At 45.8% G+C, this 24,759-nt stretch overlaps 1 protein-coding gene across 1 annotated transcript; it reads right to left on the minus strand.

Annotated features, from left to right (window-relative positions):
• Positions 1 to 1,303: 1,303 nt before the first annotated feature.
• Positions 1,304 to 22,660, minus strand: LOC102504552 (cytochrome P450 27C1). The gene is made up of 9 exons (XM_032479210.1): positions 22,133 to 22,660; positions 17,566 to 17,756; positions 16,235 to 16,434; positions 14,770 to 14,979; positions 12,885 to 13,048; positions 9,979 to 10,145; positions 8,625 to 8,703; positions 7,925 to 8,128; positions 1,304 to 3,913 (listed from the first exon to the last, which is right to left on the minus strand). The coding sequence occupies exons 1-9, from the start codon at positions 22,412 to 22,414 to the stop codon at positions 3,797 to 3,799; spliced, it is 1,614 nt and encodes a 537-aa protein (XP_032335101.1). The 5' UTR covers positions 22,415 to 22,660; the 3' UTR covers positions 1,304 to 3,796.
• Between the last annotated feature and the right edge of the window lie 2,099 nt (positions 22,661 to 24,759).

Genomic DNA, 24,759 nt, shown 5'->3' on the forward strand with positions numbered 1-24,759 from the left:
ACATACCCACCACCTCCCAGCCCCAGGCCAAAGAACCTGATGTCAGACCTCCTGTATCTGAAAGGACCCCTCTTCCCTCCCTCCTTTCTCCTGACCAGCTCCAAACAGAGAAGCCAGACAGCCTGGCAGTGGGAGTGGGTGGGCGAGGAGAGGGGGGACAAGGCAGAAGGGAGGGGAGCCAACCCCCAGCCCGGTCCCCTCCACAGGCTCCCAGCCAGAGCCGTCCAGAACCGGGGAAGCAGAAGTGCCGGCCTTCACGTGATGTTCTGAGATGTTTATTACACGGGACTGGATATTTTCATTATTCACTGAGAGTGTTACAGAGGCTGAAAGTAACTCGAGCTTTTTTCCTTTTCTAGGAGTGATCTAAAATGTACTGGAAACTGCCCAAGGCTTCATGTGAGGCTGGAAGTGACCACAGCACAGGCTGGAAGGGACAGCAGTGAGAGAGGAAAGGCCATTTTCAGTCTCACCCTAAGAACCCAGCGCGGCCAGGAGTTGGAGATACTAGTCTGCTGGCCGCTCTCGTTCTGCCAGCCCAGCATCCTTCCCCCTCCTTCCTCCTTTGGTCAGGGCGCCTGTCAATCCCAGCTGAGCCGGGCTAATGCCTTGGCGAAGGTAAACCTTGAACCTGGAGCTGGGGATCCAGTACTCAGAGATCCAGCAATGATGGTCCTTGCTCAGTCCCTCCGGGTTTCTGGCTGCTCAGTTCTCCCTTCAGTTTGGTGACTGGCCCCGCTACCCCCTAGTCAGCCTGTTGCCTGTGAGCCACAGTCCCCGTGGACATGGCTCCTTGGCCTCAAGGGGGAATTGGAGCAACCTCCCACTGGGCGCCTTTCCAGATTCTCACCTGATTCCCTGCCCTTGGCCATCTCTCAGCCCTGGCCAGCTGCTGAACCCTTCTGTTTGGCCAGCACATTGCAGAAATGAATTCTGAAAACCTTCAGTCAGGGTGCAGACTCCAGAGACCCCACCACTCCCTACTGTCTCACACCCAGTGTTTTTACCCTCTTGGATCCCGCCCTGAGTGGCGGTGCCCAGCCCTCTCCTCCTTCCCTTATGGATGCCTCTGGATTTGTTCTCTGCCTTGGCGTCTCAGCCACGAAGGCTAGCTGACCCCTGTCCGGCAGGTCACCCGAATCCTATCACAACAATTGTACTTTAGTTAGTTAAATTGATCACTTCCAACAATTATTGAAATAGAAGGCAGAGCTCCCTGAAGAACCTAATTTATATCCATTTTGCTGGTTTGTGAACAGTAATAAAAGAGAAACGAAATATGAGATTATGAACCAACCCAGTCTTTGGTTTTTAAAGACACTTTTTATTATAGAAATGTTCACGTGTACACAAAGGAGACAGAATGGAGACACGAATCCTCCACGTACCCACTCCCCCAGCATCACCAGCTGTCAGCATCAAGCCAGTCTCTCTTCTTCCCCCACAATCTCCACCCCCAACTCACACACACAAGCCAGCCTCCCTCCCCAGCAAGCTGGGCTATCTTAAAGCAAATCCAAGATGTCATAACATTTCGTCCATAAACATTACATATTTATATCTTTAAGAAACATCTCTTTGACACAACATTGTAAAATGACTATAACTCAATAAAAAAAAGATTAAAAAAATAAAGAAACATCTCCAAGAGATAAGAGCGCTTTCCTACTAATGTAACAATAATTCTTAATATCATCAAATACACAGTGTTCAAATTTCCTTACTTAGCTCTTAAATCTCTTCATCTGGGGGGAGGGTATAGCTCAGGGGTAGAGCACGTGCTTAGCATGCACAGGGTCCTGGGTTCAATCCCCAGTACCTCTATTAAAAAAAAAAAAAAGGCAAAAAATAAAAAAAGGGTATGCTCCCAGAAAAAAAAAACTAAAAATAAATTTTTTTTTTAAATCTCGTCTAAAACAGTTCCCCTTTCCTTTTTTTCTTCTTTCTTGTCACTGATTTGTTGAAGGAATAAAACAAGTTATTTGTCCTGTAGACTTTGCACTCTGGATTTTGCTTGTTGTGTCCGCGTGGAGTTTTCACATGTCCCTCTATACCCTGTATTCCCTCCCTATACACTGGTCGTGGACCTAGAGAATTAAGTAATTTGCTTTCACTTTCTTTGGCAAGAATGTGTCACAGGTGGGGTTGTGCACGTCCCGCTGGTCACACCAGGAGGCTCCCAAGGCCCGGCCACCTCTCTTTCTGTCCTTGGAGACTAAGCAGTGGGCTCAGGTGTGACCTAACCCTAACCCCAGGTAGAGCTATACTCCCCTAGAGGTTGCCTTGGAGAATAAGGGGTCACCTCAAGTTACTGAGTCTCCAGATTTTTAAATGTCAGTCTGGAACAGAATAAAATTGCATCTAGTTATAAAAGTTAATATATACCCCTGTAATCCAACATCTTGTCAATTACTATGACATAATTTCACATGTAACTGTACACGTTTTTACAGCTCTCCTATTACAGTTATTCCATCATCACATAGATTTCAACATGATTACATACTTGAACAAACATGGCATGTGAAGTGGATATTACTTCTATTTTATTCTATTACCTTTTTTCCCCCTTAAGAGGTACTGGGGGTTGAACCCAGAACCTCATGCACACCAAGCACGTGTGTGCTCTACCACTGAGCTGTACCCCCACCCCCATTTCTATTTTATTTAAGGATTATCTTGCAGAATGACTAAAAAGGGGAAGAAAGATTTATGGTATATATTAGTAGGAAAGTGATTTGGGGATAAGGATTATGTAAAGAGAATTATGGGATTGAGGATAGGCAGTTTCAAGCACGATGGTGCAGAGAGAATATTATGAAATTGGGTTTTTTATTGGTGACCAGCAAGTTGCATGAACGGGAACAGACGCTCAAAGACTCCTTAGAGTCAAGCCTGATGTCAGCACCAACAGCTGGATCACATTTCCAGTTTGGACATTTAAAATAAGACTACGAAGAAGAAAAATATTATTTTCTCTATTAGCATGTCCTTTTAGGTATTTATTTTTCCTTGAAATAAAAATGTTCTAAAGTTACACTGTTTTCCACCAGCCTCGTTTAATTCCGTTTTCTCACCGTAGGCAATGAAATTTCACATGCTCAGCTTCTCCATTCTTACACATGTGCTTCGGATTTCGATTTGCTTAGAAAATGTGATGATTCTTGACTCAGCCAGGAATTTTATTTCTCCATGATTATTTTCTTCAAACAAAAAAACGTAAGATTCGCCTTCTTCAGCAGCTAAGATTAGAATAAGAAGCACTGGTTTGGAGAGGAAAATAAGAGCATGGTCCTTTTCATTCACAGGAGCTAAATCTGGTGCTTTGTGTCGCCTGTGGTGCTTTCTTCCCATAATTACGGTATTACAGAGGCATTCTTAATGGTCTCCCTTCAAATTAAAAAATGAGAAGTTGATAACTGCGTCCAAACGGAGTCCTGAAGCAGGATCAGAGGATGTACATTCGAGCACTGAATTTGTAAGCATGCCGTTTCTTGGCACAAACACATAGGAGACCAAACATTGAGCCCAAGGGTAAGACACTGTATGAGGCAGGAGAACTCAGTGCCCCTGGCTTTTAAACAACTGTTTCTCCAAAGAAAAGGCAACTCTGGTAGGCAAAAGTAAAACAATTTTCACACACTATTTGGGTAAAGATTCAAAAGTCTCCCGGAACTCAGGAGGCCAGTCTATACCCAAGACAGCCCCTAAAAGTGGTCCACCTCCTCCGCCGCGGTCATCGGGGGCACAGGAACGCCCAGTCTGTCGGTCCACTGGCTGGGTTAACACTCCAGGCTCACTTTCTGTTAACAAAACGCACGTGGATGGGCTCCCCGGGCATCAGAAGCCCGTGGGTTTTTGCATGAACAGTTTTAGTCCAAGGAGATGTTCTGATCTCAAAATGTTGCAGCAACTGAGAAGAGAAACAGAGAGAAGAGATTCACCACTGGGACAGCAGAAAATCTGCAGTCCTGCTTGAGTGCCTGCTCCCCTGTCCAGCCAGGGCTCCGGGGAGCCGAGGGAGAGAGATGTGGGTGTCGTGCTGGACACCGCACCGAGTCACTCGGTCACTGGGAAACAAAGCATTGGGTCGTCCCCGAGAGCCTGCAGGTCCCCTGAGCAACTCTGAGGCCAGTGTGACAAAGAAATGCAGGCAGAATATTCAAAGGCCTAATTCTAACTCTGCTGCTCCTACTGTCGGTCGAGAGAAAGAAAGAATCCAAACAGCAAGGAGGAAAGAGAAACAAAGTGAACCTGTGGCCACTTCAAATGTGGTACAGACACAGTGGGGGGACATAGCTGTCAGACAGAGGCAGACCATCCAAACAGGCTTCAGCTGTCACGGTCCCTAATCTAAATATTCCTACTTTGCACCTTTGATTGAGGCGGGAAGCCTCATAAAAAGACCCGCAGGACCCCTAGGCAGGGCCGCTGCTCTCCTCCCAGCACCATCCGGTTCCCTGGCCCAGAGGCTCTATCTCACTTTTTGCCTCTAAAGTGGCTAACTTACACCTAGAATTCTGTTGGTCCCCTGAGCTCACTTCTGATTGGTTATTACTCTCACTTCTGATTGGTCCACTTCCCTAACTTCTGATAGGTCCATTTGTAGTACTTCATTTGCATGGAGCTCACTCCTGATTGGTCTACTTCTACAAAGCTTGTTCCTGGTTGGTCAACTTCTGTTGTACTTTATTTGCATATGATGTTGCAAAGTGTAAAACCGGCAGCCTATAAAAGGCCTGTGTAAACCCACAGACGGGGTCCAGAGTTTGAAGTGTTAATTCCTGTGGGCCTGCTGGCGTAATAAACCTGAGTTCTCCAACTCTCTGAGTGCTGCTTGGTCTCTTGCTGGGATCCAGGTTGCTGTCACAACTGAGGTGTAACATATTTTTCTGCAACATGATCACATTTCTCATTTCTACAGTTGAAAAGAACCACCCTGATCTCTCAAGGGAAACCAGAAATTATCTACAGGACCAGTTTTAAAGAACCACTAAGTATCCATCAGCCTAAAGCACCAATCTCCTCACCAACTGGCCCTGGGCTGATACTCAAGGTCACCTCCAGGCTTAGGGAATAAAAGGCAACCTGCTCTAAAGACCCATGTCAAAACCAGGTTGGTTCCTGAAAGGGAGGCAAGGCATTGCTCACGAGCCTGTGAGGCCAGTGCAGGGTGGCTGACTAGCCCTGACCCCTCCCCTGCTCCAACCACCCAACAGGGTGTTGGTGATGGAGACCAGACATTGTCACCTGTGATGCAGGCCCCCCCCCCCACCCAACTCCGACTCTCCAGCCTCATCTCCCAGGCAACGCAGCAGGACCCACTGATGGGTCCTCAGGGGAGCTGAGGTCTGGAGGTGGGGGTGGGGGTCAGGCAGGGGAGAGGGCTGCAATAAGGACACAGGCTTAGCTCACTACTTTGTCATTGTTAGAGAGCTGAGCTGAATGACCCGTACTTAGGTAGTTCGAGAACGTTCTGATATCAAGATGACCTCCCCTCCACACCCAACCCCTGACCCTTTGTCCCAGCCTCCCAGCACTGCCTGCACACTCCCACGTGGCAGAGGGAGAACCCACACATCGGTCCCCTCACTATGAGGCCAACATACCACACGGCCTTTTTTCCTTTCTAAGTGGCCATACGTGCTCACTGAAAAGTGAAACCTACATGAGACATAAAAGCAAAAAACAAAGCTCCCCCCCTCAACCTTCCACCTCAAGTCTCCAGCTCCCAAGGGGCAGGGGTGTGTCTTCTAGACACTCTCTGTGCAATAGGAACATCTTGTTCCCAACCTTAAAGAAACACATGAATATTGCACCATTAAAGCTGTCCCTTCCCTTCCCAGGGGGGCCACAGGCGAGCTTGCTGTTCTAGACCCCATTTATTTGGTTAAGGAAAGCCCTCCCATTACTGGAGAGCTAAGAGATTTTCTTCATGAATGAGGGTTAACTTTCATCAATTATTTCAAGAGACGGTCATATAACATTTCTCCTTTAATCTGTCATTGTGGTGAATTCTACTGACACATTTTCTTGAGGTGAGCCATCCTTGCATTCCTGAATGCACCTGATCTGGTGATGGTGCATTTGTTTCCTCCATTGCTGGATTTGATTTGCCCAATTTTTCATTTAAAATGGCTTTCATCTTTGTTAATAAATCGGATTGGCCTGTAGTTTTCCTTTCTTATGCTATCCTTCCCAGGTTATGGCTATCAAGAGTATGCAAGTCTCATAAAAATATAACTTCCTTTTTCTAGTCTTTTTGCACAAGATGATGATTATCCCCCATTCAGTGGAGGTTTGATACAACTCGCAATAAAACTCCAGGCCTCGGACATTTCAGGGGTAGATCTTTTCACCACCGAGTCAATGTACTCAATATCTGAGGTCTATTCTCTTTCTTTGGAGTCAGTTTGGGTAATTTACATTTTTTTCTAGTACACTGTACATTTGATCTATGTCTTCAAGTTTATTGGTTAAAAAAGCCCATTTGCAGTATCTTCTTGATTAAAACAACATCATCTACTGCATTAGTTGGTATGTCTCCTATCTCTTTCCTGAACTGTTTATTTGTGTCTTCTCTTTTTTTTCCTTCTCTTGGCAATTACAAATAATAGTGTTCCCCTTCTACATTTGCACAAGTAGAAATGAGGACTCGAAGCAAAAACTTCAGCTGGTGCATTTGTGAACAGAAGCAAACAAATAAAACCCCCATCGCCACCACCAAACACGTTTCTGGCCTTCTTCCTACCCCCTCCTATCCGTTTCCCACGCTGACCATCCAGAATCCCTCCCAGGCCGGCCAGGCCTCCCCATCTTGTATGCTCTCTGATGCCGACATCCATAAAGGTCCCAGCCCCCAGGTGCTCTGCCCTGGGCCAGGTGAGGCCACAGGAAGCACCTCGTGACATGTGGGGAGAAGGCAAGACTGAGTCACCACACCCACAAGGGGCCCTGCGCCTGCCCCACTGGAACTGCAGCCAGTGGCTCCAACTCCCTCAGCCTCAGCTTCCCCACCAGCAAAATGGGGAGACAAAGTTACCAGGTGACCCCCTCATGCCTCTATCACTTGGAGTCAAGGATGTCAACTCCCGAATCTTGGGCCAAGGTTTCCTGCAGCAAACAGAGGTTCACACAGGCAGATCTGTCGCTGCCACAGACGTCTCTTTTATAAACTTTCCTTCGGACAGGACTGAGTTCCTGCTGCAGCCAGAACTCAGACACTGTATGTGCACACAAGTGTACACTTTGCTATATAGAGGTTAGCGTGCAAGGTATTCTCTAATAAAATACTAAGCCTTCCTGATGCTTCAAAACCCAACAGGCTGAGGACCACCTCCCCGTGTGAATGGCTCATTTGGGTGATGTGAGGGGCTGGGGGCCCAGTAAGAGAACAAGTGGGACTTCCTCCATGGTGACATCCGGGAGGCGGGGGCCTGAACCACAGACGCAGACACCACAGCGGGTGGAGGTGCCCCAGTGCCCCACCAGGTGCAGTGTCTTAGACCCAACGCAGCCCACGAACCAGAATTGCCCAGAGCCCCACCCCGGACCCACAAATAGGTTACTCTCTCTGTGGCCAGAACCCAGGAACCTGCATTTTGAGGGGTTCCTTGGAGACAGGATGCTCGTATGGTTTGAAGGCCGCTCACAGGACACCTCCCACTCACCTCTCTGCAGGGCCCCCACGTGAGCACATGGGCCCCCCCCCCACAGCCACACACATGTCCAAGGAGGAAAGAAACAGGGCAGGTGGCCCTGGGGGCTAACGGTGGCTCCTGGGTGGGTGGTGGGGGTTAACCTATAAAAGGGATTTAATTTGAAGCTTAAAGGTTTCAAAGTTTTGTTTCCTTTCTCCCCCAAACCCTGATTCATGGGAGCCCAGTACACGAGGCCAAGCCCACAGGCCAGCTCCCAGCCCTACCTGGATCACGGCGAGGTGGATCTCCAGTTCTGCAATCCTCCGCCCGATGCAGCTGCGAACCCCATAGCCGAAGGGGATGGATCCAAAATTGTCAACCCTGTGCAGGTGCCCCTCCCGCAGCCAGCGCTCCGGGCGGAACTCCTTGGCCCGAGGGAAGTTCTCATCCTCGTAGGACGTGGCGTAGTGGCAGAGGGCCAGCTGGGTCTGCAGAAACGATGTTCATCAGAAAAGGAAGAAGGACCAGAGTCAAGGGCAAGCGGGGCAGAGGCCGGAGCCCCAGCTGGACGGTCCCTCCCGAGATGCTTCTGGCCGGAAGGAGCCACAAAGACGCAGACCCAGGATGCCAGCTCCATCAGTTCACACCCCACCCTGAATGAGCATCAGTGCAGCCACGCAGGAGGCAGTCAAGCCCTTCAGAAACCCTCCCTGGGGAGACCTGCTGCTTCTGGGACTCAGGCCTCCGGGGACGGGGCTGAAACAGGTCTGGGAGGACAGAAATACCTGGCTTTGTTTTTGCCAGAGCAACAGCACCATGCACCTCTCCAGGCTCCCAAAGCCTGACCTTCATCATAAAAATATATGCAGAAGAGAAGGTACCCTAGAGGTATTTGCTTCAGTACTAGGACTCCTCAACATGGAAGCAAATTTCCAACCCGACCACCCCTGCACAGCCCCGCCCCGCCAAGTCAGCCCAACTCACGCCTCTGGGAATCAGGTACCCGCCGACAACCAGGTCCTCCTGGGTGACCCGGCCATTCCCCGGCAGCACTGGAAACAGCCTGGAAAAAAGCCAGCGGGGAAGGGAAGGGAGGGGTGACTTTCGAAATACTTTATAAACATTTCAAAGTCTGGCCATATTGCCATTTCATTTTCTAAAAAGTCACACAGGGTACGGTTTCAATCAGGAATTCTTGCAAAGACCTTCACAGCTCCTTAGCTTTGCCTGGGAAGTATCCTGGGGAATGTGGAAAAGGTCAAAAAAAAGTTTTCAAAACACAAGGCAAAGGCTTTAATGTGCCACTGTGCATCCAAGAGGAAAAATTCCGAGTTTGTGAAATTTACATGCGCATGAGACCCCCTTTATCAGGGAACAGCTGACAGGACTCAGGGCTCCAGGAGATACATTCTGAGAAATGCTACTTCAGTTTTCAGATCACCTCTGGGAGGCAAGCCTGCCAACACTCTGAACAGAACTTGAATTGACAAATACCACTTAACACAACTGGCTTTTTTCTTTTTTCTTTTTAAAGAGTATCATTGTTCTGTTTTATTTTATTTTATTTTTTATTGAAGAATAGTTGTTTTACAACGTTATGGGTTTTTTGTTTTTGTTTTTTGTTTTTTTGAGATTAAACAGCGTGCTGTGATTGAGGATGCCACACAATTTGAAATATCATTAAGTCAGGTTTCTAAGAATGATTTCATTGTGTCCTCTGTGAAGAATCTTTGCTCCTTGTCGTGGCATGTCCTCCGCAGAGGGATGCTGTGTACAGGATCCTGACCCTCAGAGGAGGAGGACACTTCACCCCTCACCTGATCCCACCTCCCACCCAAACACACCCAAGACTAGGTGTATCCCTCACGTGCCGGCTTTTCCCAGGGTCAGTAAAGCCCCGTCCAGGAGTAAAGAAGCCTCACTACTGGGTTTCTCCAATCCAACTACGGATTCACACGGGGACCACAAGACTTTGTAAGCAAGTCTGGTAACCAGCCAAACAGCCCCAAACATTTCCTGACGATCAGTTTTTATTCTGCTTTAGCTTCAGAGGAGCCCCCTGGAAAGCACCAGGGAAGCCAAAGGACTAGCGTGGATGCAAAGTTTGATGATGTTGCTAAAGATGTTTATGAAGAAATTCACGTTTCTGTGCCCTGACCAGGGCAGAGAGGAAACAGCGATGGCCAAGAGGACCTCCTTCCTAAACTTTCCAGCCACTGAGGGGAGATGGAGTGCCTGTTTAGGAGCCAGTTTTTAAGTCAAAAGCACAATCATTATGATACAGAATCAGAGACTTAAGGGACATGGTTTTCCAGCTGAATTCGGGTGAACCTTTTACCTCAAGGTTTCCTTAAGCAGCGCTCGGACCAGCGGGACTTTGGAGACATCGGCCCCCGTGGGAACATGCCTCTCCCCCAGATTCTTCACTATCTGCCGGTACACAGCCTGCTGCACCTCTGGGTGCCTCGCGAGGAGGTACACAGCCCAGGACAAGGTGAAGGACGTCTGAGAAAGAAACACAGACACGTCGGTGAGGAAAACCAAGGACTCCAGCAGCTGGAAACAGCAGACGAGGAGTCACATGGCAAAAAGCGTAGGAGCAAAGTCACACTCAGACAACGCTACCAGAGCATCTTGGTCATCCCCAAACTAAAGATGACTTTCCTTACCTCCTCCTAGAAAAAAACTACCAAATGTTTTTGGGAAGTAGCATCACCTGTGTGAGTCACGGCCTCTTTCAGTGAAGAGTTACAGGAAAAGTTATTTTGGAACTCTTAGAAATCACTTAAGAGCCATCTGCCTCATCAGCGGAGCCTGACAGGGCACAGGGATGCTGGTCATGCCTGGAGGTGGTGCCTGGAACTTTCTGTGACCTTCATATCCTAGGTTCCAAGATTTTCACTAAAGTCAACACTGTTATCTATGTGACTGTATTTCATTGTCTTGTAAACCAAGAAATTCCATAGTATATAGATGCCCTTTCTTTCATCTGAAAAAAAAAGAAAACAAAAACCTGCGGGAGGGTATGCTCAGTGGTAGAGCACAAGATTAGAATGCACAAGGTCCTGAGTTCAATCCCCAGTACCTCCTCTATAAATAAATAAATAAATAAATAAATAAATAAATAAATAAATAAATAAATAACCTAATTACTTCCCCCCTAAAAAAAATTTTTTTTAATCTAACTTAAGTAGGCCATATTGATATTATTTCTCTGTAATAGATACCATATGTTTTTGGAGAGCAAGCTCTCCTGTAATGCATAATTTAATGTGCAAATTCTTTTTTTATAAATGATAAGGAAATAATTTAGATGCTGTCTATTATGAGAACAAAAACTTTCTATTAAAATCACATTTCCGCGTAAAACCCAAAGGTGGTCTATCCATGTAATGAAATACTACTCAGGAATTAAAAAAAAAAAAAAAAAAAAAGAAGAAACTACTCTTATGTGCAGTAATATCCAGGAATCTCAAAATCATTTTGCTGAGTGAAGGAAGCCAGACACAGAATACATGCTGTATGATTCCATTTATACATATTTCTAGAAAAATGCAAACGGACATACAGTGTCAGAAAGCAGATCGGTGGTTGCCGGGGTCGGGGGCGGGGGTCTGGGGAGGAATGGACTGACATGAGGGAAGGAACTTGCAGTTATAGTAAATCCAGGATCGCGATTGTGGTGCTGGCTTCAAAAACGATTCCATCTGTGCTTATACTGTTATCTGCCAACAACCTGTGTCGAATTATACGGTTTCAATGGATGCTGCTTATTGCACATAAATTATACTGCAATCAAGCTGATTTTTTTAAAATAACATTTTTAAAAAATTAGTATGAAGTTGTAAGTGTTTTATCACCTGAGGGATGTTCCCCCCACCGAGGAACTGTTCGCGTGGTGATGCTCTTGGTCACCACCAGGGGGCGAGAGCACCGTGCGTCTGAGTCATTCCGTTCATTCACCACCAACAAAACTACAAGAAACATTCACGCAGAATTTTCACTGATCGCATCTATGAGTTTGCATGATAGTGAGGTCTGGAAGTCACTCTGGCTTATACATGAGTTGACTTGACTTTTATGCCAACTTCACAATAGGATACGGAATTCCCTCCAAATCAGTTGGCAGTGATTTGTTTCATTCTTTTTGTTGTTGTTGTTCACCAATATTTTTATTTAAAGCTTAAATCTTTTCTTTAAATGTAAATCTGTTCATTAGAATGCATGTTCTCTTTCTTACATAAATCACCAATAATTGATTGTCTGTAATTGCATGAGGCTTTTTTTGTTTGTTTGTTTTTTTAACCTTTTTTTAATTGAGTTACAGTCATTTTACAATGTGTCAAATTCCAGTGTAGAGCACGATTTTTCAGTTATACATGAACATACATATATTCATTGTCACTTTTTTTTCACTGTGAGCTCCCACAAGATCTGGTATATATTTCCCTGTGCTGTACAGTATAATTGTTTCATTCTACTCTTGAGGCCTCTTGATCATAATATATTATTCATCGGCTACACTAATTGAATCTCCTCGCTAGGATTTTATTTAGAGTTGATATGCACACGTATTCATCAGTCAAACTGCTTAGTAAACACTTCTTTCTTTATGCTTCTTAGCAGGCTTTGGTTTTAAAGTTAGGCTGCCTTTATAAAATGAAATGGGGAGTTCTCCGTGGCCTGGAATATTTTAAAAGACAAGTAATAGGGTTTTGTTTTGTTTATTTTTTAGCTTCAATTCATCTCTAGTTTCAGATATGTTTTTGGGGGTGGAGGGAGATTAGGTTTTGTTTGTTTGTTTTTATTTGAATGGAGGCACTAGGGACTGAACCCAGGACCTCGTGCATGCTAAGCATGTGCTTTACCACTGAGTTCAATCCTCTCCCCTGAATAAAAGGGTTTTTATGTCTGTGCCCTCTTCATTTCTGATATTACGAAACAATGGACAAACGGCTGCAAAGAAGGAATGATTCTTAAACTTTACAGTGAACTCTTACTTTGTGTGCATGATAAGAGATTGTGGTCATGTTCTTTATAGAATCCACCACATACCTTTATTTTATATGTTACAGATATTAAAAACAAAGAAAATAGTCTTCTCCTGGGGACCTGCAGCAGCAACGCAGACGTTCAGCCATACAAACATGTATGGGGGCTCTACATCTCTGCCACCCATCAGATTACCCAGAAAGGCCACCATGTGCTCTGTCTATTGAGAGAAGAGGACAACCGACGACTCACCGTGTCAACGCCAGCCAGGAGCATCTCCGTCATGTTTGCGTAGATTTCCTCCAGCGTCAGCTCCTGACTGAGGAATAGGCAGGTGAGCAGCCCCCCTCTCACTCTCTCCCCTCGGTCCATTTGGCACTGTATTGCCTTCAGCTTGTTGTCAACATGAATTTGGCCTGTTTGAAAACAGTGTTTCTTTTGAAAAAAGTTGTGGTTAAGAATAATCACTTCAGATGTTCACAGCAGTGCTATTTACAACAGCCAAGACATGGAAGCAACCTAATTCAGCAGATGACTGGATAAAGAAGACATGCTGTATTTAGAGAATGGAATACTACTCAGCCATAAAAAAGAATGAAAGAATGCCCTTTGCAGCAACATGGATGGACCTGGAGATTATCATACTAAGTGAAGTAAGTCAGACAAAGATAAATATCACGATATCACTTATATATGGAATCTAAAAAAAAGACACAAATGAACTTATTCACAAAACAGAAAAAGACTTATAGAAAACAAACTTGTGGTTACCAAAGGGGAAAGGTAGGGAGAGGGATAAACTGGGAGTTTGGGATTAGCAGATACACACTACTGTATATAAAATAGATAAAAAACAAGGTCCTACTGTACAGCACAGAGAACTATATTCAACAGCCTGTAATAACCTATAATGAAAATCAAATGAAAAAGAATATATACATGTATGAGTATGACTGAGTCACTACGCTGTACACCAGAAACTAACACAGCATTGTAAGTCAACTAGACTTCAGTTTAAAAAAAAAAAAAGGAGAATCTCCAGTCTGCACTCCTTCTTCATCCTCTCAATAACTTAACTCAGTCTGTGGCAGGTTCAGAGGCCAAACAAGCCCCAGTGGATTTCCTGTCAACTCTGGAACTTCATTCATACACTTGTTGGTATAAATGAATGAAAGCTGGGCACATCCTTCTCTCTGCTAGACGGGGTGTTGCCAATTCATGAATCATTGAAGAAGGCCAATTAGATCCTTAAGTTTACTCCAAAATTAAAAAAAAAGAAAAAGTTAAAGATAAGCTAAATATGTCCTCCTTTTTAAAAATAAGATATTTGTAAATGTTTGCTTTACTGATGAAACAGCCAAAAAAGCTTTGGAGTGACAAGAATACAGATTCTTTTTTCTCCTGCTGTGCTTCGAGAAGGGAGAATGAACTGAGGGAAAAGACCGTGTTACTATAAAAAGAAGCCAAGATATTATATACATCAGAACTTATACATTCAATGAATATACAAGAACTTATATGAAACTTATATGTTCAAATGAATATATATACCTTCAAAGGACACCCTGGGATGCGTCTTTCACTGTTCACATTGTTCTAAACATTTTGGAAATCTCTTTTTTTTGTTTTGGAAATTCTTTTATAGTAAAATTTTTAGCCACATAAGAAAACTAATCTTGCTTTGCAGTCTCACCTTGGGCTTGAACAAAACAGTTTTTCCTAGCTTGTTTTCCACCAAGTGAGAAACAAATGAATTTCTCTGTCCCCAAAGCTGCCACTGAGAATGTTCAAATGAACTTGCACAGGCCCGAAATTCTATCTGCCTTTTAAGCAATGACAGAATTATTGGACTAAAGGCGTCACCTCCCACAGATGACATTTACATATCACTGCAAGCATGTGTATTGAAATAAAGAGTTTAAAAGTGAGAAATCGGTCCCATCGCTTGTGGTCACAACCCACATGCTTTTTGCTCACTGGAGAAACAGATCTAAAAGCTCTGGAGCCCCAATGGCTCATAAGGACATCGGGTCATCCTCTGCAGGGAGACCCACTGTCCGCATGAGCGTTAGACACACAACTAGCTGGAAAGTCAGGTCCACCTGGGTGTGCAGAAGTGGCCCCCACTTTCTCTTACTGAATTTGAAGAGTCCATCCCAGGACCTGCAGAACTCGCGCCAGGGCTTGGGGACAAGCGGGCGCAGCCACCGGGGGATGGCGCCCGCGTACATGGAGGTCCTGAACATGCTGAACATGAGCCCCAGGGCCTGGATGTAGTCCTCCGTGGGCTGTGGGATGCTGCTCTCCAGACAGCCCAGACGGCTCTCGTAGAGGATGGTGGCCACTCCTGCGTGGGAGAGAGGTGTCATTTCAAAGCCCTTTTTCACATAGACTGGTCACAGCATCGGCAGACGATACCTGGCCACAGAAATCACTTTCTAAAGTGGTCCAGGTGCCCTTCATGAGGCCTGCCGCTCCATCACCGGAGGTCTCCTCCGCCAGGTCCTGATGCACCGGGGGCCGTGCACACAGCGCTGACAGACCCTCTGCCCCATCACACCCCCAGCTCAACAGTCTGTCCAAGACCTACCAGGCGAGACCCCCCAACCTTTCTGCCCAACTTTGGGGAGTTGAAAGGTGGCTCCTCCTGGCCACACATCGGGGAGCCCCCAGCCCAAGAGCTAAGAAGGCAGAGGAAAGGGCCTCCAAGCACCAAGAGCGGGATTTTCCGGTGGGTTTACAACTCTCTTCTCTGTTGATTTTCTTACTATTTTCAAAGAGCGTGCATATCTGAACTTTAAAAAACTGAATTTGAAGTTAAACTCATCTTTTAAAATAGGAAAGCTGATAGAATTCTCTATATATTAAAAAAAAAAAGCCAGATACAGAAAAGAATGTGTGGTATGCGACCATTTATTTTTTAAGTAAAAAGAATATTCACAGGGGAAGGTACAGCTGAGGGGTAGAGCGTGTGCTTAGCATGCATGAGGTCCTGGGTTCAATCCCCAGTACCTCCATCAAAATAATAATAATAAATAAATAAACCTAACGACTTCCCCTTGCCCCTGCAAAAAATATTCGCATGTATTTCTCTGTATGTGCGTATAACATCCCTTGAAGACACTGGTGACCTAGCTGGGTCAGGAGAGAGGGAGACTTTCCAATGAATATTTTGGTTTTGAATTTTTGAGCCACGAGAATACTACTCATCTAACATGAATTTTATTTTATTTTTTTAAATTTTCTTTTGGCAGGGCAGGAGGAGGTAATTAGGTTTATTTGTGTATTTATTTTTAGAGGAGGTACTGGGAATTGAACCCAGGACCTTGTGCATGCTAAGCACGCACTCTACCTCTGAGCTATACCCACCCCTCAAAAGACTTGTATTTGAAACTAAGTTTCTGCCACTAAAAATGGGGGTAGTTTTCGGTTTCCCCATTTATAGACAACCCCGGTTCCATCAGCATGGCAAGGATCACATGGATGTATGTCTGGGGCTTAGCACACCGCCTGGGACGCAGGAAAGCCCCAACGAGTGACAACGACTATTGTTTGGCAAACGTCCATTCTTCCATCGTTCCCACCTCCTGACTTCACCTCACCTTCCATGGAATATTTGAAGAACAGGTCATTGATGTTGGTCACAGTCTCTCCATCTTCTGCCTGGTTCTTGAGGAAGTAGATTCTTTTAATTAAATCGGCAATAACTTGGTTGATTTCTCCCGAAAAGGGGGCCACATCTTTTGGTTTCAGAATTCTTTGTCTCAACACACTTCTCATCTTGAGCCACTGGTCACCTTCCCTAGAATGAAGTGAATTTCCAGTCATTTTCCTTGCATTGGTAATCTGGGAAGGAATTCAGAGGACCCCAGCAGAAAAGAAGCAACACACCTGCCCATCCACGTGGGATAAAGGCAGGGCCGACACTGCAAAGAGGAGGGGTAACCTCAGCCTTGCAGTCTCATTAACACTTGAGCTGTTGCCCTTGAAGCAAACTTTAAGGGAAAAAACTGCCACCAGGAAGCATCTTTATCAAAAGTAATATTACTGCTTTTGAAACTCTTGCAGTAGTATTATAGTAAAGAGACACAAGACTGCTCTGATGACCGAAGGACAACAAACTTTACACAAGTAAACTCCCGGGTCCTGAACTGATCTGAACTCCTGCGCTCCTGAGCCTGCAGCCAGCGCCAAGACGCCCTGGTGACGGCACAGAGTACTGTCCCCTGCCCTCCGAGGGCTGGACAAAGGGAGAGAAGCTGTTTGATTACTACTCTTAGGACAGAAACTGAGGGACAGTGGTGACACCCAACCACAAATTCTTTTTACTTTATTTGAGAAATTGTGCTACTCCCCAGTTCATGTGTAAGGACATATATATCAAAAGAGTCAAAAATAGAATTTCTAAATGCAAGTGATTTGGACCAGGAGATCTACAGATGCTCCATATTTTCCTCTCTGTCTGCGAGAGTGCCAATTAGCTCTTGGAAGGCACAAAGATGTATAATCATCGTAGTCTGTTATGAGACAGGAAAACCATCACTTGGCGATGGACGCTGGAAGTTCGTAGCCCCTGCAGGGGGTCTGCTAGGACAACTCAACCAACCTCATCCCATGTCCACAGACAGGCACTGTGAGCTCAGCCCCCTTGGTGGTCACTGAACGGACACCAGAAGCCACAAAGCAATGCTTGAGAAACAGTCCCTCCCCATCGCTGGGCTAGTGTGACCCCCACCTCGTCCCCACCACCACATCTCTTCCCACAGGAGGAAGCAGAGAGCCCCCAGCTGGGCTCTGGTGCCTGACTTCAGGGGATCCCACAAGAGGCTCTCCTGACACTTTTCCATCAGGAGTTAGGAGCCCAGTGTTCAGGGAGGGGGCCTCCCTGGGCTCCCATTCCCTGCTCGTGTTCAGCCCGGCCCCACATACTCACGCCGAGATGAGCCCAGTAGATCTGCCTCGTAAGTCTCGGTACTCCTTCCAGGACCCCATGTTGGCTCTCTGGGGCGCAGCCCCCTCCGCCCGCAGCACCTGAGCCACCAAGTCTCGGTCTGCAACAGACACTACAAACTGAGGACCAAAGTGAGACTTGAAGATTCTTCCGTACTCCCGAGTGTGCTTCTGCTGCAATACCATGGAGAGACCGAAAAAGGGAAAAATACACAGACATGACATACCTTTGACACAGACATTCCTGTGGGTTAAGGGGGGGCAGAAAACTGGGGCAGAGGAAGCACTACGTTATACAGAGCTGAACCAGGGCGGTAACTTTAAGTACTCCTGAGAACTATATTTTCACATCATTACTCACATTTATAGAAGTCTCCTGAATTTCTTAAGATATGCATTTAAAAATACCTTAGATGTGTGAAGTCACAAGAGAGAAATGTGGACCTAGACGAACTGCAGGGTCTTAACCATCCTGAGCCAAACAGGCTCTGAAACCCCTTCCCACGCGTCCCCAACAGCTCCCCCTGGCCGCCCCGCGAAGGGAGCTGCTGTGGACAAACTGTAACGGACCTATAAAATATGCCCGGCAAGAAACTGAGAGAAAAGACACCCAGATTGGAAAGGGAGAGGTAAAGCGATCTCTATTCATGGGTGACATGATCTTGTGTATAGAAAATTATAAGGAATCCACTAAAAAACTATCAGAACTAATAAACAAGTTCAGCAAGCTTGCAGGATATAAGAGCAATATGCAAAAATCAACTGCATTTCCATACATTAGCAATGAACAATCCAAAAATAAAACTAAGAAAACAATTCCATTTACAATAGTAAAAAGAATAACATACCTAGGAGTAAATTTAACAAAAGAAGTACAAAACTTATGCTCTGAAAGCTACAAGAGATCATTGAAAGAAATTAAAGACCTACAGAAATGGAAAGACATCCCATGTTCATGCAATGGAAGACAGTATTATTAAGATGGCAATAATCCCCAAACTGATCCACAGATTCAGCATAATCTCTATCAGAATTCCAGCTGGCTTTGTAGAAATTGACAAGCTTATCCTAAAAATCAAATGCAAAGGACCCAGAATAGCAAAAACAATCTTGAAAAAGAAGAACAAAGTTGAAGGACACATTTCCCTATTTCAAAGATTCTATAAAAGTAACGAAGACAATGTGGTACTGGCATAAGGATGAACATCTAAATCATTGGAATAGAACTGAAAGTCCAGAAGGAAATTCATACATCAATGGTCAATTGATTTTCAACAAAGGTGCCAAGACAATTAAATGGGAAAAAGCAGTATAATAAATGGTGCTGGGAAAACTGGATAGCCACAAACAAAAAATAAATGTATACTCTTATCTCACACTACATACAAAAATTACCTCCAAATGGACCAAAGATCTAAATGTAAGGGCTAAAACCATAAAACTCTTTGAAGAAAATATAGGGGCAAATCTTTATGATCTTGGATTTGGCAATGGTGTCTTAAGATATGACATCAAAAGGACAAGCAACAAAAGAAAAAACAGATGATTGGACTTCAAAATTTAAAAATTTTGTGCTTCAAAGGACACTACCAGGGAAGTGAAAAACAATCTCTAGAATGGAGAAAATATTTGCAAAGCACACATTTATGTCCAGAATATATTTTTAAAGTATTACAATGCAACAGTAAAAAAACAAAACAAAACAAAACAAAACTTTTAAACTGGGCAATTATCTGAATGGACATTTCTCCAAGGAGGATAAACAAATGTGTAATAAACACATGAAAAGAAGCTCAAGATCATTAGTCATTAGGGAAATGCAAATCAAAACCTCAATGAGAGAACACTTCACATCCACTAGGATGCTTAAAACAAAAGGACAGGTAATAACAAGTATTGGCAAGGATGTGGAGACATCAAAACCCTCTTGCACTGCTGGTGGAACGTAAAATAACGCAGCCACATTAAAACAGTCTTCATCAAACAGTTAAATACAGAGTTACTATTTGACCAAGCAATTCTCCTCCTAGAGATATATCAAAAAGAAATGAAAGCATATGTCTACATAAAAACTTGCACTGAATATTCATAGCAGCATTATTCATTACAGGCAAAAGGTGGGAACTATCCAAATGTCTGTCAACTGAAGAATGAGTAAGCAAAATGTGGCCTATTCATACACTGAAATATTATTTGTCCATAAACAGGAATGAGGTACTAATACATGTTACCACATGCCAAACTCTAAAAACGTGGTGCTCAGTGAAAGAAGCCAGACACAAAAGACCACATATTATATGATTCCATTCATATGAAATGTCCAGAGGAAGCCAATCTACAAAGACATAAAGTCAACTAGTGGTCACTTAAGGCTGGGGGAATGGGAGAGTGGTGGGGGTAACAGCTAAAGGATACAATATGGGGTTTCTTTTTAAGGTTATGAAAATGTTCTAAAACTGATTGTGGTGATGGCTGTATAGTCTAAGTGGATGAATTGTATGATATGTGAATTATATCTCAATAAAGTTAACAAAAAAAAAGGAAAGAAATCACAATAAATATAAATGGGTTAAATTGTCCAGTTAATAATTAGGGGAGGAAGGAATGGAGGAAGAAAGTATCCCCCAGCAGGGCTCAGTAGGACACAGGCAGGGCAGAGCATGGGGAAAACGACCATGTCTCTCTTTGGCATCTGCTAACATTTCTTACCACCCCAACTCTCAACATCAGAAACAGCAGGCCACAGGGTCGGCTGTCTCTCTACTCTTCTGCTTTCAGGTAGAAGCTGTTTGCTTCTTTATGGTCCAAGTTAAGTCCTGCTGCCTGGAGACGGAGACACTAAGATTCAAATGGTTTGTGTCCTGTGTCAAGGGATCACTCTGCCTAACAAACAGGGACCCCAAAATAAATAAGATGGCTGTTAACAGGAACTACTGGGAGATGGGCCACTTCTCAGGCAAAGTCAGCTCCTTAACTAAAACAGAAGTTAAAACTGGAAGGAAAAAAAAAGGCAGATGGACACGGAGGCGGATAAAAACAAAAACAAAAAATCAGGCTGTACTGAACTTGTCATTAAATAGATAAAATATTTTTTTACCATATTTGAAAACTATCATCCTGATATCTCAGGTTCAGATTCCACATGAAACAGAGAAAATAACTTTTGAGCCCTAGAAACGCATCTGGGCAAAAATTGGGTGGGGATGATGTTGGGGGTTGGAGAGGAGGGGCCAGCTGGAATTTCAGTAGAGTGAAAATTGCTCCTCTTGAGCCACTTTTTTTCTATGAATGTAGTTTCTGCTTCAACCGCAGCCATGGCCTCAGCACCACCATGTGTGCTAACAGTGGAGGGAATGAATGAAATTCAGACCAAAACCCAGGTAGGTGGTTACCAAAGGGTTCCTCTGTGATCTGGAGGTTAAAGGGTAAGCTTTGAACAAAAGGGGAGGAGGGTGTTCTTGTAATAAGTCAAAAGGCCCAGATCCCAGAAATAAGAGCATGGGGCTGGGGTAGGTCCCCTGAGAAAACCACGAAGGTAAGTGAGAAGGCCCAGATTTGACGACGCTGAAAGGTGCAGGGTCACCTGGCAATGACAGAGTCAATCTGGGATGAGCAAAGGAGGAAACGCAGGATGAAGATGAGACACCTTAGAATGAGTGGGTCCCAACACCCCGACAGGGTGGTTGGACCGGTTGGGTTCTTCTCAGTCCCTGCCCAGTCCTGGCTCCACGCCGAATGTTCGCCTGTCTTCCCATCACTTAGGGGTTACATAACCTGGAGCCTCCAAACCTCCGCTGTTACTTTGTGTTTTGTTTTTCAATCATAAAACACCAACAAAAAGGACTAAAAACAGACACAACGTGTCCTCGCCGCGTAAAGACACAGACCTTTTGGCCCACCTCGTGGATAGGCAGGGAGGCTCCCACTGCCTCGAGTCCGCCCGCCCGAGCCCACAGCGCGCGCGGCCCAGGGGCTCCGGGGCACCCCCTGCCCGAGACCCCCACCCCCGGGGACCCTCCTGCCCGAGACCCCCTCCCCGGAGTCCCTCCCGATCACTCCTCAAAGCCCTCTCCCCCGCGCGCCCTGTCCAGGAAACACTTCCCGGCGTCCTTTCCTCGGGCACCCCTGCAAGATGCCCCGGCCCTGGGGTCCCTCCCGGGCGCCGCTCCCTGCAGCCATCTCCCCAGCTCGCCCTTCCTGGGCAGGTCCGGCGCTTCCTCCTCGGCGTCCCCCGGGATCCCCTCCTCAGTCCCCTGTCCCCCCTCCCTAGGGTCTCCTCCTCCGGTCCCCTCCCTGGCGCCCCCTCCCAGAGCCCCTCTCCCGGGGTTCCCTCCGGCGCTCCCTGCCCAGAATCCCTTCCTCCGATCCCCTCCCTGGTCCTCCCGCCCCAGGTCCCTTCCCTAGCGTCCTCCCGGGATCCGCTCCCCGGGTCCCCTTCCCGGCGCTCCCTCCTGGGGACCCTTTCCTCGGCCCCCCGCCCCGGGCCTCCTCGCCGGCGCCGTGCCCCCACAGCGAGCCCGCTAGCCCTCCCGGCCCCAGCGCGCGGCTACCTGGATCTCGTGGATGCGGCTGAAGCCGTCCTTCCAGAAGAACTCCACCAGGTTGGCGAGGGTCCGGGGCCCGGGCATGGCGGCGAGGCTCCGGGGTCCCTGCGCCCGGCCCCCGGCCCGCGGCGCCCCGGGCCGCCCCGCTCCTTTGTCCTCGGCCCGCGCCCCCGCCGGGAGCCGGGCGCCCTCGCGCCGGGGCAGCAGCGGGGTGCAGCCGCCCCGAAGCCCGCCCCGCTCGGGCGCGGGGCTCAGACGGGCTTGCAGGATCCGCGCCAGCAGAGCCATGGCGGTCCTTGGCGTTGGTTGGTTTGTTTGAGCAATTTTTTTGTTTCGGGGGCTGCCCTTTGCCGTGGCTCTTGCTCCGTTTTAACTTGTACCAGCAGCGCTCCTTGGAACTCACGCGGCCCGAGCATCAGTTTACACCAGACCATTATTAAACGCTCCCTCCCCTAAGGCTGGGGAAAAGGGGGTGGTCTGTGATGAGACCGCAAGAAAATGAGGCGATTATTATTTTTTCTTCACATCAGATTAATTAAGCGTTCTTCGAGACCACAAAGTTTTAAGGTCAACCCCACTTCCAACAATGGCCCAAAAATGAAAAGTCTACTGGAACTTTAAAAATTATTTCCTTCCTGAAAGATCACTATAGAGAGTATATCAAGGAAACAGTTCGTGATTTCAAGTCCTACGATTATAACTCAGTGCACAAAAATGAGAACAAAAATGCTGGATGACTTGGCCCGTAGTTCACAGGATTGTAACATGACCACATTATTATTTTATCACAAATTTCCGTGATGAAAATTATGCTGTCTCAATTGGTGGTTTTTATGAGTCTTCTTAATTTTAATCCCAGCACAGGGTACATACACACTGGAAGGGCTAATGAGGACGGGTGTTGAGCACCGGGTGTGTGATTTCTTTTTTAACATTTGCTGTTTTTCTGGTGTCCCACAGGGATGAGTCCTGCTGTGCACGCTTAGGAAAATGAACGACCTCTCTGTGAGGATGAGAAGAGAGGAGTTTGTCGACTGAGGTTCAGATTTCAGAGCCCAGCTGCAGAAGGGAAGGGGGAGGGTGGGGACCTGGCATGGGAGGGCAAGGAGTGTGTCATCTGGTTTCAGGAAGGGAGCCCAGATTCTGAACTGGTCGCTCAACTTACTCTGAAAACTTAGATCAGTGTTTAAAGATTTCACGCAGTTCATACTCCCACATCTAAAAGCCTTTTTTAAGTCTACAAAGTATTGTTACTTTTTTTGGCAAGTTAACCACCACGTATTTATTAAGAACTCGACGTATGTTTTACACATTTATCTAGATTGTGGGTGGATACAAAAGAAACATTAGGTGTGTTTCTTATCTGCAAGATAACCTTGAGGTTGTAATTGGTTAAGAGCAAATCTTATTCATATTAATTAATTAGAAAAAGTGCAACTCTTTATATGACTTTATGGCATTAGACTTACCTGGAGGGCATGATAAAGCATTGATTGCCAAGATCCACCCCCAAGAGTTTCTGATTCAGTAGATCAGGATTAGACCAGAGAATCTGCATTCCCCAAAATTCCCATGTGATGCTAAATGTGGTTCTACCACACGTTTAGAACCACTGCTGTGTAATGGTTCTCAACCCTGGCTGCACATTAAAATCACCTGAATTTTTATTAATTAAAAAATGTGTATTGGTGAGTAGGCACCAAATCCACAGATGTATATTTAATTGGTGCGGGGTGGGGCACAGTCAAGTTCATAATAATGTCCATCCGCTGAAGAATGACTGTTCTCTTATTCCTCAGAGTTAGGACTCCCAAAGTGTTGTTACGTTTGATTAGTGGTTTACACTTTTACAGCTCTGCTGAATGTACATTTCATCTAAATAACTGTCAGTATGTACAGGAAGCAAAGAAGACCATAGGTATTCAGTTTCTAGAATTTGATTAATAAATACGTAGCAACTTTTATCAGTAAGGCACTATAGCTGCAGGGGACTTAAAGAGTAAGACACCAAACCTGCCTTTAAGGAGCATAAGAAGGAGGGGGATGGTGTAGCTCAGCAGAAGACCTCATGCTTAACACGCACGGGGTCCTGGGTTCAATCCCCAGGACCTCCATTAAAAAAAAAGTAAATAAATAAACCTAATTCTCCCCAACAACAACAAAAAAATTTTTAAAGGAACGTAAGAAGAAGAAAACTACACAAAGACAAACCAGCTTAGCATAAGGGCCATAAAGCTGCTCCAGAATATGATTGGAATTTGCGGGAAGCAGCCATCACAACTGGTTATGGGGTGGGAAGGGGTGGTGGAGAAGAAAGATCTTCCAGGTAGGGTTTTGAAGAGACGGCTGCGTTTCAACAGGCAGAACTGGGGCAGCAATTCAGCCAGAAGGCACCATAACTTCGCTCTGGGGATTTTTTGAAATATTTCTCAGGGTGACTGGTCCTGAGGAACCAAGAAATCATTAAAGAACCATATACATGAAAGACACTTCAGTCCGTTGTAGACACGGAACTGGTAAAGAGATGATATATATGATGATTTAAAATGCAGCCTGTCGGGGGAGGGGATAGCTCAGTGGTAGAGTGTGCGCTTAGCATGCACAAGGTCCTGGGTTCAATCCCCAGCATCTCC

Source organism: Camelus ferus, chromosome 5 (assembly GCF_009834535.1).
Source record: "Camelus ferus isolate YT-003-E chromosome 5, BCGSAC_Cfer_1.0, whole genome shotgun sequence".
NCBI classification, from domain to species: Eukaryota; Metazoa; Chordata; class Mammalia; order Artiodactyla; family Camelidae; genus Camelus; species Camelus ferus.